Genomic DNA, 15,101 nt, shown 5'->3' on the forward strand with positions numbered 1-15,101 from the left:
GCACAGAGCTGCTCTGAGAGATGCATCTCTTTTCAAGGGAGATTTTGATTCTGTTTTTTTTTCTGCAGAAAGTTTGCCACTTCCTGTATTTGGCTGTTCATGGTGTTTTCTCGACTTTAATTCTGCACTCAGCAGCTACTGACAGAGACTATTTTAAGGCCTCTTACAATGGTCTTCTCATTTACTTAGCTAAAATGAGAAAGTTAGCCTTGCATTGGCCACTTGTTAACTGATGACAACTTTTACTTTGAATCTGGCTCCCCCTCCCCCACCTGAAATCCCTGGCTCAGCAAATATTTGAACCTGCCCAAGTTAATCATGAAACTGAGATCTTTATCTGAGAGAGACGTGCAAGCTACCAAGGGTGGTGTTTTTTTTTTTTTTACAGTACTAAAGTCAGATTCACTTTTTAATGATGAACCAGAGTAAGTGGATACCTTCTGCACAGCACAGAGCTTTAAGCAGTTAAGAAGCGAGAGAAGGCTTGAATTTTCTCACTGCATGTTACAGATTTTTTAGGGGTTTTTTATGGAACATTGGTTGGAAAGCAGAGCAATCTCTTTTTGAGATTTTTTTTTTTCTTCATTGCTTCAGAGAAGCTTCCTAGTAAAAGGAGTTTTGGGGATTTTTTAAATGCAAGATTTTTATAAGAGGAAACCAATTACTTTTTCAGGCTGTTGGATTATATTTTCAGGCTGTGTTACAAGGGCGAGCGTTTGTGATGCATAATTTACAAAGTAAGTGATTTTGAATTTCTGTGTGTGTTTTCTTCATTACCTCATGGAAGTATTTTACAATAACTGATTAGTGGGTAGAGCTTTCATGGTCTTAAGATTCGTGAATGAAAGTCGAGTACCTCAGTACCTTTCCAGGTTACACTGGGAATGGGGAATCGCCTGTCTGCCTCCTGTCTTTTCTTGCCTGCAAGCTAGGCTAGTCTGCTGAGCACTAACCTGATAATACAAGCGTGGACAGTCCAGAATTTGGCCACCAGTGAAACCCTGGAGAACTAGTTTTTCCTGAAAACCTTTATTAGACAGAATAAAACAAAAAATCTTACTGATCCCACATGAAACCTAAATGCAGCAATGTAGTCTTTGTAGGAAATCTTTATAACCTAATTTAAATAATTACCTTGGCAACTCAACTGTTCAGATAGCAGGTGGGGTAAACCTCCAAGTTCAGTGTTTGGACTTGTGTGTGGGATGATTTTAAGCATCCTATTTCATTTTGGAAATGGAAGGAATTTTTGGAACATGTTTACCTAAACAGGGAGGGGAGAGTCGACTTCAGAATGAATTTAAGCTTGTTAACGTGTGAAGCAAACTAGCATGCATTTTTTGTAGCTGTTGGTACTCCAGACGTGTTCTTGTATGTTAATGCCTGTCTAAAAGGGGTAAACTGCTGAGGGGCACAGAGCGGGGGTAGATACGTGTGAAGTATTTGGGAAGGGTATAAATTGTGTTAATTTTTTTTAATGAATATTTGTGAGATAGAGCACATTTCAGCCACATCAGGATTCCTTATGATGTAGGCACAGATAGTTGCTACAGCTACTCTTTGTTGTGGTTATTTTGGGGATCTTCTTTTCTGCCCCCATAGATTATAGCGAGTATAAAGCATTCACGTTGCTTTACATAGCATTCTGCTCTGGCATTAATAGTCTGTTCTGTGCATGTTTCTTCCAAGAGGTCTGAGACAGTTACAGTCAGCGATGGGGGGAGGTTAAGAAGGAATATTTCTAAATGGTAGGAGGGTACTGATGACATAAAGTCAAGTGAGGAAGGAGACACTGACAGGGAACTCTTGCTTTTAAAAACAATTAACCTGATAAGTATCTCAATGAGAACAGGGTAGAGAAACAGTGTGAAAAAGCAGACTAAATCTTTTTGTATCCTGACAGACTGGCTTTTTATGTTCAGCAAAATCACTTCAAGATCTTGCTCAGTTTTGACTTTCTTCCATGGTTTAGGCAAGTCTGCTGAATGTAAGATTACAATATTTGCTTTTTAGATTTCAAAATTATTTCATCTAGATCGATTGGAATTGTATTTTATTACAAAACGATAAGGGGGGAAGACATCTCTGCAGTAAGCAGATTTTATGTAATAATGTCAAGTATATCAGACCTGCCTGTCCATTGAAATAACAGAAATCTGTACAATTTAAAAACATAATCCGTATTTCATTGTGTGGCAATACATATATCTGTGTGTGTATGTGTGAAATGGGTGTGTAACGGATATACACGGGCACACACACACACACAGAGTCGTGCTCTTTTCCCTTCTGCATCTTTAATACGTACGGTAGGTCCAGAAGGCTTTTAAAGCTTTTTGAATGGTAAACTTCAGGCATCCGAGCAGGAGAATGCAACGGAGATGTGGCCGACCTACTTCTAAAGGGAGCTGCCCTGTGTGTGAGCGTGGGTGTGTTGTGTGCTGGTGTGTGTAAGAGCTACGTGCTGCAGCATATCAGCCTTTTGTCATCCTGCCAGGGTTGGACTGTACCATGCTGCAAAGTCAGGAGCCGGAGCCGGGAGCGCGGGCGAGGAGAGCTCACTCGCTCCTTTTGTTTGCAATGCCAGGTTTATATTGCAGTTGTGCTAAGTGTGGATTCCTTCTGAAACTGAAATTGTTTTAGGATTAATGTGGAACAAAATGATGAAACAGGAGTGGTCTGGTGACATTATTTTGACATGATTGGCTGAGGATTATGATGTAATAGGTTACAGTGCAGCCCCTTATAGGTTTTAAAATGAATTCCAAGACACCATTACAAAGAGAGCCTGACTCTTTTCTTGTATCTGAGCTTACTCAGTGAAACTCATACAAATGTACAATACTGTTTGGAATATGGAAGAACTGGATATAGAATATCCTAAGACAGATATAAATTGTGGCACAGACTTGATGTTTTACATAGAAATGGATCCACCAGGTAAAACTGCAGTCTTATTACTGAAGACTTAATTCATTTTGGTCTTTACAATAGCTGCTGAAAAATTCTTAGTGCATATGTAGGATTTCTTTACTTTCTCATTGATACAAATAGTTTTTCTTTTTCCTTTTTTTTTTCATAAATTAGAATTATATTGTGGTTTAGTGCATGGTTACAGTAATTAGAATCATAACCTGTAGAAATACCTGTCTGCTTACTTAATTGAATTTTTACTGAATTTACTTGTTTCTGTTTTGATTTTATTGTCAGATGTAGTTCTAGTTCTGCTATTATATCATAAAAATTATGTGTTTCTTATGTTATTATTTTTGCTATCTTTATTCCACACTGTGACTAAAAGGAGATGCTGTAATAACACTTTTATTTCCTGAAGCAGTGATTACCAGTTATTTTTTTGGATTGTTTGAGGAAAAGACAGATTTTAAAATCTCGCAATATTAATTGAATACCTGATGTTGCATCATTTTTTCATATCATGTAAAAATACTATGCTATCTTGGTATTCATTGCAACTTTAAAAACATTGTCTTTTGTAGCTGGTCATAATATACAGTTCAGGAGCATTCGTAAGGAATGATGTACTTACTGGAGAACTAAAAGAACTGGGTTGATTTTTAATCCTGATTCCGATGTAGTCCCCCTTGCTACTAAGTCAGGAGTGCTGCAGTATCTTCTCTGGCACCCACTGGTATACGTATGCAGCTTTGACATTGAGAAGAGGGGGATGTGGTTTTTAATCAGTCCTGGCATTTGGAACACAGTTTATTCCGTAGAATACTAAGATTAACACAAGGGATATTTGGGTCACAGATGAGTTTCTTAAAGTGGTTTTTTTGGCAAATCGTCGCACAGAATGCTGAGGATCACGAAACCCCAATTATTCTTCTTAAAATATACTGTATTGCTGTGGGTTTGCATCTTTTATTACTCAGCTTGTAGGTGAGGGAGCAGCAACATTCCTCTAAGATCATTACATAGGACAAAAAAAAAAAAAAAGGCAATTTTACATGTTTTATTATTTATATTCACCTGAGTAGAAGAAGGTGAAAGCAAACTTCAGAATTTTTTTATCTCAAATGCTTTCTTCACAGGGGAAGGAGATGAGTGTCGTGTTATATTTTGCTTAAAATAAGTGTATTACTGCAAAAGTAACATACTTTTTGAAACAGTACGGCTTTCTTGTTGAATTAGATTGTTTTCAGTAAAATATCTTGATTCCTCTAATGTCTTTCAACGACTGTTAGTAATGGAAAACTCTATTTTATAACTATTGTATTTTTTTTCTCATTCATGTAATAATGTGTAATTTCAAGGAATATGTAGTCAGGTTTTCAATGAGTTATAATCAACTTTTTTTACCTCTTTCATCTGCAGCACTGCCTCCTAAGCCACCAAAACCTAACACTGCAACTAACAACGGCATGAATAACAACATGTCATTGCAAGATGCTGAATGGTACTGGGGAGATATCTCAAGGTAAAGCTGCTCAAGACATGTATTTCTTATATTTGGCTTTATGCTCTTGCTGTGCTGTTCTGTGTGTATGTATTATGCTTAAGTACAGAAAAATTAGAGTTCTAAGAGACATTTTTAGGATATTTTCCAACACAAATGTATTACGGTTGGTTTTATTCCAAACATGACTAAAAAGTTACTGGCAGTCAGTTAGAATGTAGTATGTGAAATGATTGTTCTGACTTTAAGACAGCTATACGAAATGCTAGCATGAAAGAACAACACCAAGAAATATTTTCTTCTTGTCTTTCATGCAGAACCTCAACTGCAGGCATAATAGTTAACAAGCCAGGCTAACAAGTGCCATATATTAGCAACATTTTTAACTGTACTATATATAGGTACATTAGACCAGCACTGGCTGCTCCAAATGTGCAGGCTTGTATGAACAAGTAGAAGGACCTTTGCATTAATGTAATTTTGTCTAGCAGTGAGAGGACATAGGATATACCATTTTTACATCCCAGTTGTTCTCCAGCAATGTTAAATAAGCTATTAAATAACTGTATATATTAATATGGAGATCAAGAAGGCTTATAAACCCCACTTATTTTAAAACAGAAGAATTTAGAGCACAGTGAGAGGATAATGGAGGGAGGAGTAGCTGAAACAATTGGTTACTTTTGCTTTCAATTTCAGAGAAGAAGTAAATGAGAAGCTTCGAGACACTGCTGATGGTACCTTTTTGGTACGAGATGCTTCAACCAAAATGCATGGGGACTACACACTTACGCTAAGGTAAGAGTAGTTATGCTATGGCTGTAATACTTGACAGTAAAACATAATACTGCATGTAAAATACAATGTTCTTTAGAAATAGTACTTGAAGTATGCCTAACTTTTCAACAAACTTTATTTGCAGGAAAGGAGGAAATAACAAATTAATCAAAATATTTCATCGAGATGGAAAATACGGCTTTTCTGACCCATTAACTTTCAACTCTGTGGTTGAGCTAATAAACCACTACCGGAATGAATCTCTAGCCCAGTATAATCCTAAACTGGATGTAAAATTACTGTATCCAGTGTCTAAGTACCAGCAGGTAATTTAGTTTATTCTTTTTGTGTTCCACTTAAATACAGAGAAATTTCTGCAGACTGGTTGTCATTTATCATGGAGAAATTCAGCTCTGTTAGTAATTGAAAAAATAAAACGGGTATAAAAACGGTTACTTTTGTTTAAAACCAACTGCACAGTTTGCATATAAATCATTAAAACTTTAAATACTAGAGATACATTATTAAGAAATAAATTTATGTTAATAAATATCCCACTCATTATGATGAAATATATACTTTTCTGTATAAAGTTGAACACTTGCAATGTAAAATTGCTTCTTGTCATTAATTTCTCATTTGCATATTATGCCTATGGTATATTTTTTCTCCATACTGATGGAAGAGAAGTCACATTTATCATGTAACTATCTAGGCATTTTGAAGCAGTTTTATCCTGAAAATCTGTGCAATATCATTGTTTCTTTACGGAATATCTTTCCTTCTGCTCATCATTCCAGGATCAAGTTGTAAAAGAGGATAGCATTGAAGCAGTGGGAAAGAAATTACATGAATATAATACCCAGTTCCAAGAAAAAAGCCGAGAATATGACAGACTCTATGAAGACTACACAAGGACATCTCAGGTGAGCTGGATTTGAAACTAAAGGGAGACTGGAAGACTTCTGTAGATTCAGAAGAATATTGGTGTAAATTCCTACTGCCATCTTCCACCATCCTCCTCCCCCTCCCTTCCGCCACCACTGCCATTGCCCAAAAGAGGAAACATATCTAAGTGCTTGCTCAGTATAGTAGAATCGCTTACTCATGTTTGAACAGTCACCACCTGTAACCTAACCCACCCCATGCCCAAGTCTGACACTTGCATCCAAAGCAAGCACAGAACTATCTTGATTTACCAACGCTTCTGCATACTGACCTCATCAAGCTGGGTGACAGTTTTCAAGACACATATTCAGGGAAGCGCTGTATTTTATTACTAGTTTTTGAAGAGTCTGGTTTCATCTATGCAGAGTGGAGGGATTATGTGTGTAGATAACAATGCAGGAATTAAAAGCTGCCTCTGTCCTTCTTTCAACTTAATCAATTATTAGCCAAGTCTCGAAGTGTCAGTGAATTAGTGCTGTTTTACAGACCCAGAATCATGACTGCTGCTTAAAATGCGCAGGAAATATGCCTAAAAATAATTGAAGACAGAGGGAGAAGTGCAGGCAACTTGAACTAATGACTTAAAAGACTTAGCTATCAACTAGCTATGTAGGGACAGGAAGATGGACTAGATGACCTCTTGAGACCTGTCCAGGCCAATATCTTACACTTTTATTTCAGAAAGCCACATGTGCCTCTAAGGACATTAATTGGTACAAGTACAAAGTGCATTGCCATAAGGCTGTAATCACCACGAATAAAACTCATTTATACAAAACAAAGATTGTGCCTAGCTCTTTGTCTAGCAGTTTTCCTTTCTTGGAAAACCTCATCATGGAAAGGCTCATCATGGTAACCTTTTGCATGGGCCTGTTTTGCTCTGCAGCAAGAATGTAAGGCTTTGCAGACAGAATGCGTTCTGGTAAAGGGGTATTGAAGTTTTCTGTTACAATATACTGAGGTGTTACTGTGATACAAGCCAATAAATCATACCTTCTGTCTGATAACAATGTAATATCAATTATTTTATTTTTCAGGAAATTCAAATGAAAAGAACAGCTATTGAAGCGTTTAATGAAACAATAAAAATATTTGAAGAGCAGTGCCAGACACAAGAAAGATACAGTAAGGAATACATTGAAAAATTTAAACGAGAAGGAAATGAAAAAGAAATACAAAGGTCAGTATTTGTGTTTGCATTTCAAATTGTATGATTTAGAAGAAACAATGCCAAGTATAGATCTGCCTAAAACTAAAGCAAGATGGTGAGTTTAAAGTTGTTCAGTTGTAAGCAAAGCGAATCTCAAGTGGGGTAGATGTGATCTTGCAAAACGTGGAGGTACATCTAGAGAAATAATCTGTTGTCTTAAGTGTCTACACCACTAAGTAGCAGATTATAAAGTTATGAGTAAGACATCATCAGAGTGTAACCTACCACATTATTCCATTCAGAATTATGCACAACTATGAAAAACTGAAGTCTCGAATAAGTGAAATTGTGGACAGCAGGCGTAGATTAGAAGAGGATTTAAAGAAGCAAGCAGCTGAATATAGAGAGATAGACAAGCGCATGAACAGCATTAAGCCAGACCTCATACAGCTGAGGAAGACAAGAGATCAGTACTTGATGTGAGTATCATTATGAATTAACAATATCTTTTTTTTATTGGTACTCAATAAAAGTGACTAACAATTAATTTTATTTGCAATTATTGTCCAGGTGGCTGACTCAAAAAGGTGTTCGGCAAAAGAAGCTAAATGAATGGCTTGGAAATGAAAATACAGAAGAGTGAGTATTAAAAGATTTAAATATTTCTGGTATTTCAAATCATCTTATGCAAAAGTGAGATAAAGCATACTTAATTCCTGGACCACGCAGAGGAAAGCTGAAGCCTACATCTCCAGCATCATACAAGTATTAGAAGGGACTCTGTCTCACCCCCTACCCTCCATTATTCAGGGAAGTGTATAATCAAGTTACTACAGCAAAGCAGTGGAATTTAACATATGTCTTTATTCTTACCAGCGAAATGAAGATCATGAGCTCTTAGTATCTTATAGAGTTGTCATACGGATGGATAAATTGTTCAGAAGTTCTCTTAGGCATGGGCAGGCTCTCTCTAAATTTCAAGCATTGGTACGATGGCGCTCTCTAGCAGGGTGATACCCACATCAGTATATCACACTGCTGTTGCAGACGATAAAATTGTGTATGCTGAAGAGTGATCCTTCTGTGTTTTTGTGGTCTGGTTAATTTTTCTGGGAAATGGCAGGATAGTATTCTGTCTTTTCAGCAATTCAGTTTACTATAGGTTCTGACAGGGGCTTGGCTAATGAATACATTTCACTTCATTCTTGGGAAGAAAGCAAAAAGTACCTGGGTAGTGTGAATGTAGACCAAAATAGTATCAAAAGTGTAGTAACAGTGAAGAATGAACAAATAGAAAAATGAAGTTGTCTGAGTAATGTTCATATCAACATTTTCGGCCTATGTAGTTTCCTGTGCATGCTTTTTAGACTGCCTGGCTGAACATATAGCAGAAGCAGCAGGCTGACAATGAGTGTTTTGTGCATTTACATTCTAGCCTTGTCCACAACCTATTTTAATTTGGCTTAGTTATTGAGTCTCCTACTGTTATCCTGGAAATTGTGCATCTCTGCTGTGGCTGGACTGGTAGAAGCAGGGAATAAAAATGGCGTACGTGATTTAAAGCCATGAAGTTCACTCAGTCCTAGCACAGCTCAAAGATGATACGATGGTGAATATGTGGGCACCTGTTTCCAGTAGTACTCCCGTCACTTAAACAGTAGAAAAAGAAAAATGCCAGGCTCTAGTTTTAATGTAGCATCAAAACAGTAAGTGAAACTGTTTAAAGAAGATCTTCGTTTTCTCTCCTCTGTGGCTCTTCTTGCCAGTGAGTCTGTAAATGCTCAGGTTTCTGCTGAAAAATTAAAGTTTCATAATATGACTTTAGAAAAAAAGTTGTAATGCAGAAAAAAATCAATATAATGAGCAGCAGGAAAAACAGGAATTGCTTTTAGTAGGTGCTAGTTGAAAATAAAGCCCTTGCTGAATGCATTTGAATATCATGCAGGACACAGGAGTACAATGGGATAAGGGATCTAGAAAGAATGTTATCTAAAAAAAAAGAACCCTTCTTTCTGAAAAACTGAATTCTGTGAGATTGCTGATTTCTGTAGACTACTTCGAGAATCTTCAGAAAGATAGAACTGTGGATGAGTGAGAAGTCATGTTTCCTTGGACCGAGGAAAACTGATTAAAAACCTATTACAGAGGGAATAACTACATTAGTGAAACATAGACTGATTGTAAGCTGAGCAGGAGTGGCAGGGTCCACCAGTGCAGGCTGTTGGAGAAATGGGGAGCTCTGGAACTGCAGAATATCAAAGTGGTGTCCACACAGCTGAAGCAGAATCTTCTTTCATGGTGGACTTTAGCTCAGAGGGTTCTCTATAACTCTGAATCAGCTTCATAGTTGGTGGCTGTTTTGGTAGAGAAGGCCCTATATTATATGCTGTTCTCATAATCTGGTTATAAGGAGAGGATGAGCACTCTACTATTCTACCCTTTCCACAAAGCCATCTCCCCTATAAATAATTAATCTGTCTGTACAACTGCTCGTAGCTTTCCCAAGCAGCAGCTGTAGTTGATACATTGCATGATTTTTCCCTGCTGACCAAGTGTTCTGATCTTTGGAAATGAAGCTGACTCAAAGGGTATTGATTTCGTTGGGCTTGCTATTTACCAAAACAGTGGGCAATGGTAGAAGTACTGAAGTGCTTCAGCGCAGATTCTGAAAGATAATACAGCATCTTTCATATCCTTTGTCAGATTTACATGAGTGTTTTTAAAAGAAACAAGAACCAGAACTTCTATTTTATTTTTATTCAGTGATTTAAATGCTGCAGTATTACATGGTTTACATCCCTAGTTTTACCAGGGAGGCATCCCACTAACCACTGACTTTTTTTTTTTTTCAAGTAATATGAAACGGGGACTACTTAATTCATGGATTTTGCTTTTCTTTGGGTTTCACAAACATATTTTGCCCTATTTCAACAGCCAATACTCTATGGTAGAAGATGATGAGGACTTGCCCCATCATGATGAGAGAACATGGAATGTGGGAAATATCAATAGAAGCCAAGCTGAAAATCTGCTGCGAGGAAAGCGAGATGGAACATTCCTTGTCCGAGAGAGCAGCAAACAAGGCTGCTATGCCTGCTCTGTTGTGTACGTACCCTAACTTGTGAATAACGTAACCAACATTTGAGGCACCTATCTTGAGCCAGGGGCAGATACACACTTGCATGTGCATGGATCCAATTGGACCTTCAGGCTTAGAAGCAGGCCAACAAGTCCTGAGGCCATCCTTATTGCAGCTCCATTTCCTACACAGCTCAAACCTGTGCCACTCCCACAGATAAGCCTCACGCAGAAGAAGGGAAACAATAGCATGGATACTATGTGTAGCTGCTAAGTCCTGCCTGTCTCCTGCCTCCTTAAGCTAACACAACATCTAGGAATTTGGGTTAAACCTAGGCTTTTACTATTATCCCCCCACAGAAGACAGGCATTCTACGTAGTGACTAGCACCTTAAGATTAATTGCCAATACCTTATTTTCTAGCTTAACTTTACTGACAAACTAAAAACTGGTTGTTTTTTTTTTCCTCTTTAGGGTGGATGGAGAAGTAAAGCACTGTGTGATAAACAAAACACCTACTGGGTATGGATTTGCAGAGCCATATAACTTGTACAACTCGCTCAAGGAACTGGTGCTACATTATCAACACACATCACTCGTGCAGCACAATGACTCTCTCAATGTCACACTAGCCTACCCAGTATATGCACAGCAGAGGCGATGAAGATCTTAATACTCTGGGTTATTTGGTTTTTTTCTAAAGAAAAGATTTGACAACATTTGAGGCCTCTGGAGAGAGAAGGCTCCTTTCAGCCTTACTCAAGAATTTGAGCTGCAGTATCAAAGCTGTCTGTCTTCAGATGGGACTAGAGCTTTCCTTCACAACTGCAGTGGGAGATATCACAGTATTAAGCTGTGAACATATGTTTCTAATCTGAAGTGCTTTTTTTTTTTAATTAAGAAATGAAAAACACAAGAGAGAGAAATCCTAACCTGATCTCCCAGCAGGGACATAGAGGCCTTTAACCATGGTGCTTGTTTACGACCACTTCTGAAGCTTTACCAGCTAGAATATTGGATTCTCCAGACACAAGATGTAAGAGGTCTTTGTCATTCAGTTATTGGAATTTTGCAGTCACAACCTGGCTTGGATTTGGTGTTGCTGCACTCAGTGGATCCAAACACACAGCATTGTGGATGTTTTGGTTTCTGGTGAATGATATGTAGCAGAATGGCACTTTTATTCCTAAGGGACACTTTAAAAGGACTTCAGTTACAGTACGTTGTTCAGAGTAATTGTAATAGCAAAGTGCCAGGAAGTGTTTTGTTTAGACATTTATAAATCCTGTTAAGAATATATTTAAGACTGAAGAAAACAGGATTTTCAATGGCATACAGTATATAATAATGTACATAGTATTGGATGACTAACTAACATTGATGGAAACTATCAATACCAAACTGCTTCTCTTTTTCCCTTTTCTGTTTGCTGAAAGCTGAATTCTTAGACTGTGCTATGCAATACTGAATTTTCTTTAGGCTGTAGTATTCTCTCAAGTATATCTACAGGTTAAGCTTGTTTTTCTTTCTTGTTTTCTTGTCTTCTTTTTTCCTTCTTTCTTCTGCCTGAGGATATTTTTCCTGATGATTATTTTTTGTTATTCATTTTGTTGTTTGTTTGGGTTTGTTTTGGTTTTGTTTTTTTTTCAATGTACAGGAAGCCAGCAAGAGTTGGTTTCAGAATTAAGACTATGAAATATTTTACAGTTTTCTTTGTACAGAATATTGAGCTACTAGCTCAAAGTTTAAAAAGTTGGTAATTTTTTTTTGGACTAAATATTTTGTTGGGCAGTGCCTGATAAGCTTCAAAGCTGCTTTATTCAATAAAAATATATGAACATTACAAAATATCACTGAGTCCAACAATATTGTTTCAGAGATATCTTTAGAATACGGTACCGCGCTATGTTTGCTTCTTGAAGCATTTTGAACTTCTATCATGATTGTCTTTGTATTTGGAAGACAAAAAATTGTGTATCCTTCTCTGATAGTGATTGCAGAAAAAACAAGAAATTTGGCTACAAGTGTAGATAGTTTGGATTTCAGAATGAATCCACTCTTCATAGTAAGTAGATGACTTCTTGACCTACTGTGGCAGAATTTTTGTCAGCATGTAAAGGTATTTTCATTTCATATGAAGGAATTTTCTCTAATCTGTTGCCTAGGTTTGTTTTTTGTATTAGTATTGTGTAAAAAAAGCTCCCACCTTGACTGAGAATGTTTGGATACAACTTAGAGCTAATTAAGACTGGAAAATGTCTGTTTTGAAAATGATTAGGCTACCATATTTAACCTTTTGGATTTGTTTTCATAAGTTTGTAAGCCAAGGCAGTATCAAAGTGAACAATTCTATAATTTCAGGCACCCGAAATGTACAAAATTGAGTTTAGTTAAATGAAACAAATATATTAATCCAACTAGAGCAAACTTATTAGGAATTCTGGGACAATTCACTGTGGGTAGTTTTCAGTGTTTATTTATTGTCCTGACCACTGAGGAAATTCACACCTTGCAAATTGAGAAAATAATGAAGTTCAGAGAAATTTTGGAAAAGTTTTGACTAAGTGAACATATGAATTTATTCTTCCCCCAAGATGCAAAGTCAAGATCCATTACTGTTAAAGGGAGTTGCACACACAATCAGAAGATTAAGACCCATGGAGTTCTCTGATAATAGCTCGGTTGTAGAGATACATGTGGTTTAATTCAAAGTATGCAGTGCTTATTAAGCTATTGGAAATAATAATAAGAAATTTGCCAGGCTCCAGTAGATTTTATATTATCTTTTAATTTTTACATTATTCCTTCATTTCTGAGGCTGTAAGGCTTTTGATTTATTTTTGATTTTGTGCTCTTTTTTTGTTTTGGTGGGTTGTCTTAGCTTTCCTATAGATGTATTTTCTTACTAGAATTTATATCAGGAAACAAGATTCAACCAACATTAATATTTTGGGATAGTCACCACTTACAAAATTATTCTGAATATTTTTTCTGTATAGAATTTTAGCCTTCATCCCTTCCCTTCCTCATTCCACACTCTTTTCAGGCCTGTAGCACCATGTAAATTTGGTTTACTGATAACTGGTTTTTACTACAAAAAGCACCAACAATTACTCGAGCATGCCAGTTATACTACTTGGCTTGAAGTTACAAATTAGTTCAGTATACAACAATTTAACACTTGTAGCAATCCAAGATATTCTTTGGACATATATTAATTTTTGAATGTTAAATATTTTAAAAGTAAAATTGTATTTTTTCTCTATAAGCAAAAGATATGTAATCTGAATTGATGTTTCACGTAGCATTTGTCAAGAAATTTTATTGTAGTTAAGGCATTTGGATCTAATTTTCCTCATATTACGAAAACCTCTGCTATGTCAGTGGGCCATATCCTTAGCATGCCCAGCCCAGTATGGGGTATCGTTTGTTCCTGTTGTGCTGTACAACTTCTCTTCATCTGTCGTTGTAACAGAGAAAGGAAAAAAAAAAAAAAAGTGTGTGTGTGCAAATTTAGCACTTGCTTTTATTGCACAAGCAACAATAAGAAATAAGCACTATGTTGCGAGGATGAATGCGTAGGGCTTCCTAAGGGGGAGTTCTGCCTACACAGGGTCTGTGCAATTTGCAAGGATCACTTACGCCCTCAAATTGGCATGAGTGGGTTTTCTTTGGTTTTTACGTATTGTGTGGCCTCTGCATTTCCCTCCCTCCTTTAATGCACAGAGCTACATCCTGCCAAAGGCCCTACTCACTGCAGAGTTGTTTGTCCTTAGTGTACCATATTGTTCACTCCAGTTTTGATTTGATCTCAAACAGACTAATATATACAGAAAAAAACGTATGGGGATATAACTGAAGAAACACGGTGCTTTTCTGTATATCTATTGACATTTAGTTTTGCCATCTAATATGATTCAAAGGTGGGATTTGTTTTGTTACATTTTTTTGGTTTGGGGATTTTTTTGTTCTACTTCAGATCTCTGAGTTATGCTGCACTGCAGCAGCACTTTTACAAGGCCTTTGAAAGGTATAACACAGAGAACCAAAACCCACAAGCAAAATCAGGAGTTTCTGGTTTCCTTAAGTTGAAATTTGAATTTGCAGATTTGGGGATATGTATCTGTTCATATGCCTGCACACTTGCTGTGTTTATGTATGAATAGATTCTAGTATAGCTGCAATTTCAACAAACATGATCATTTTGCTGAATTCAGTAAGTGATACCATTAACTTTGTTTAAAGACACACACACATGCACACTAGACCTTTGTGGGTGCAGCATGTTTCCAAATGCAGTTAGAAAACTGAGTTTCTGTGTTGTTGGATATTTTCTTTAAAAAAAAAAAAAAAAAAAAAAAAGTTTGTCTGTATGGTTCAGTTATCTAAGAAATCTTGTCAAGCAATCTGTAAAACCAAATCTTCAAATTTTCTATTTGGTGTCAACTGTTCTGTAGTGAAGAAATGGCTTTGTCTTGTAATTGGCAATGAAATAATAATGCTTGGGAAAACATTCAGATGCTTCTAATGGGGAAAACTTATGCCGATTTTCACACAGTGCTTTTGCTATGCATGGTATTAAGTTGGGAAGGTGAATCCTGATACTATTTTTTATCAGGGTCACTTTAGAAATGGGCAGCTCAAAGCACAATGCCTCCCATGGGACAAGGTTCTAAGATGCAACTTTTTATGTAGAATCATGTTGTATTTACTGCAGTTGAAGACTAAACT

The 15,101-nt window shown here is 36.8% G+C and overlaps 1 protein-coding gene across 5 annotated transcripts in view; it reads left to right on the forward strand.

Moving 5' to 3' along the window:
- Nucleotides 1-14,707, forward strand: part of PIK3R1 (phosphoinositide-3-kinase regulatory subunit 1) — a 55,260-nt gene extending 40,553 nt beyond the window's left edge. For 2 of the 5 annotated variants that reach the window (XM_074166669.1, XM_074166670.1), the window contains exons 7-15: nucleotides 4,336-4,438; nucleotides 5,117-5,215; nucleotides 5,340-5,520; nucleotides 5,995-6,120; nucleotides 7,180-7,322; nucleotides 7,595-7,771; nucleotides 7,863-7,931; nucleotides 10,227-10,397; nucleotides 10,845-14,707. In XM_074166669.1, coding sequence (XP_074022770.1) covers nucleotides 4,336-4,438; nucleotides 5,117-5,215; nucleotides 5,340-5,520; nucleotides 5,995-6,120; nucleotides 7,180-7,322; nucleotides 7,595-7,771; nucleotides 7,863-7,931; nucleotides 10,227-10,397; nucleotides 10,845-11,034 — 1,259 coding nt within the window. In that variant the 3' untranslated portion in view covers nucleotides 11,035-14,707. Of the gene's footprint in view, nucleotides 1-401; nucleotides 738-2,349; nucleotides 2,941-4,335; nucleotides 4,439-5,116; nucleotides 5,216-5,339; nucleotides 5,521-5,994; nucleotides 6,121-7,179; nucleotides 7,323-7,594; nucleotides 7,772-7,862; nucleotides 7,932-10,226; nucleotides 10,398-10,844 lie in introns of those variants that run through there. The other 3 variants (XM_074166672.1, XM_074166671.1, XM_074166673.1) reach the window with 3 other exon arrangements.
- The last annotated feature ends 394 nt before the right edge of the window (nucleotides 14,708-15,101 follow it).

The sequence above is a fragment of the Numenius arquata genome, chromosome Z (genome assembly GCF_964106895.1).
Source record: "Numenius arquata chromosome Z, bNumArq3.hap1.1, whole genome shotgun sequence".
In the NCBI taxonomy this organism is placed as follows: domain Eukaryota; kingdom Metazoa; phylum Chordata; class Aves; order Charadriiformes; family Scolopacidae; genus Numenius; species Numenius arquata.